Here is a 1645-nt window from a genome sequence, read left to right as displayed (position 1 = left end):
ACAGAGAATTCTCCGCCTAAAACAACTAGTAAAGATTCCCAGTCAACTTCTAATAATTCACAACCATAATCAAGTATTCTAAATATATCCTAAACATATTTAGAACATTCCCCAACATCGAAACTCAACTACTAAACCTCCTAGCATAGTGATTACTACACTAAATACATCCTAAACATATTTAGAACATTCCCCAACATCTCTTTTCCTCTTAACTCTACTCTTCAGTGTTGTGGTCGTGGTCGTCGTGGAACTCGCAACACTTGTTTCTATTTCTGTGTTGGGATTTCGGCTTGCCTGGCTTTTGCCATTTCTCATCGTACTTGTGGAGGCTGTAGATTTCCTTTGGGGGAAGAGTGAGAGGGGTGTAGTTGGTGTATTTGGGTTGAAATTCACCCGTTCGCCCTTCTTTCTTTGGGTTGACATCTCTCGCACCCTGTTTCTCTTTACCTTTCCTTGACCTGCCCTCGGGCTTACTTTGATTTTTTGTATCCTTCGGCTTCGTGGAGCCTTTCAATTTCGCAGCAGCTTTCTTGAACTCTTCGGTTCTGATGAACGTGTTTGCCATCTGCACTACGTCAACTATCTTGGTGGGGGTTTTCATGTGCAGTTTATCTCTGAAGTTTCCTTCCTGGAGCGCATATTTCAAAGTGAAGATGGCTACATCGGGTTGTAAGTTAGGAATGTTCGTCGATTCTCTCATGAATCTGGCCATGAAGTCCCGAAGACTTTCGCCTCTTTCCTGCTGTATTGAGGTAAGTTCGACAGTAGTTCTTTCGGGGAGGTTGTTGCTGACGAATTGGAATTTAAACCTTTCGCTCAAATCATCGAACCTGACGATCGAGCCCTTCGGAAGTAACCTGAACCATTCTCCCGCCATTCCGGTTAGTGTGGTTGGGAAGTACTTGCACCAACAAGCTTCGATTAGGGGCACATGGACATATGTTGCTCGTACAAAGTTATGTGGTCTCGTTGGTCAGTGGTCCCATTGTATGTTAGGTGCGCGGGTAGGCTCACCTTCAGGATCTCTTCCATGACCAGCTCTCGATGAGTGGGGAGGATGTTGGAGTCATGATCTTCCTTCCTAGCCTGCTCTGATTCCTGCACTCCTCGAGGTCTCAGCGCGAGAGTGCTCGGAAGTGCGTCGGGGGCTAGGAGTTCGGTCATGCCTTCTTCTTCTCCTCCCACCGGTCCGACTGCTGGTTTCAAGCTAGTCGTTGGACCTACCCAAATCACCAATTCTCTCGTGCATCGAAGGCCTTAACATGCTGAGCATAGAACTTCGAATCCGAGTGTATTAACTCTAACAGGCTTAATCGCACTCCTATCAAAGATAAACCTAACGTTCACCAACTAAAAATATAGCAAGGGAAGCAGGGATCGTATCCACAGGGAAACAACGTTCTTCTACTATTAATTAACTAATCTAGACTACTGGTAACAAAGAGTTGGATTGGTTTGTATATTAAACTAAGGCAAATAATCAAACTGGAATATAACAATATTAAGAGAATCTAGGGCTGCGGTTCACCATAAACACAGACCGGATTGGACAACGGACAATAACAATCAAATAACAATCATAACTAGGAAATCATGCATCTCTCGAATCTTATGAATTCCTTAGGATAGAACAACTAGCGGG

The 1645-nt window shown here is 44.3% G+C and overlaps 1 protein-coding gene across 1 annotated transcript; it reads right to left on the bottom strand.

Moving 5' to 3' along the window:
- Window positions 1–217: 217 nt before the first annotated feature.
- LOC130471290 (uncharacterized) lies at window positions 218–880 on the bottom strand. Its single transcript, XM_056841333.1, has one exon. It carries the CDS (start codon window positions 878–880, stop codon window positions 218–220), a length of 663 nt encoding a protein of 220 aa, XP_056697311.1.
- Window positions 881–1645: the final 765 nt, after the last annotated feature.

This window comes from Spinacia oleracea, chromosome 4, assembly GCF_020520425.1.
Source record: "Spinacia oleracea cultivar Varoflay chromosome 4, BTI_SOV_V1, whole genome shotgun sequence".
NCBI lineage: Eukaryota > Viridiplantae > Streptophyta > Magnoliopsida > Caryophyllales > Amaranthaceae > Spinacia > Spinacia oleracea.
The sequence above is the reverse complement of the archived record's forward strand: the minus strand, read 5'-3'. Positions and strand labels throughout refer to the sequence as shown.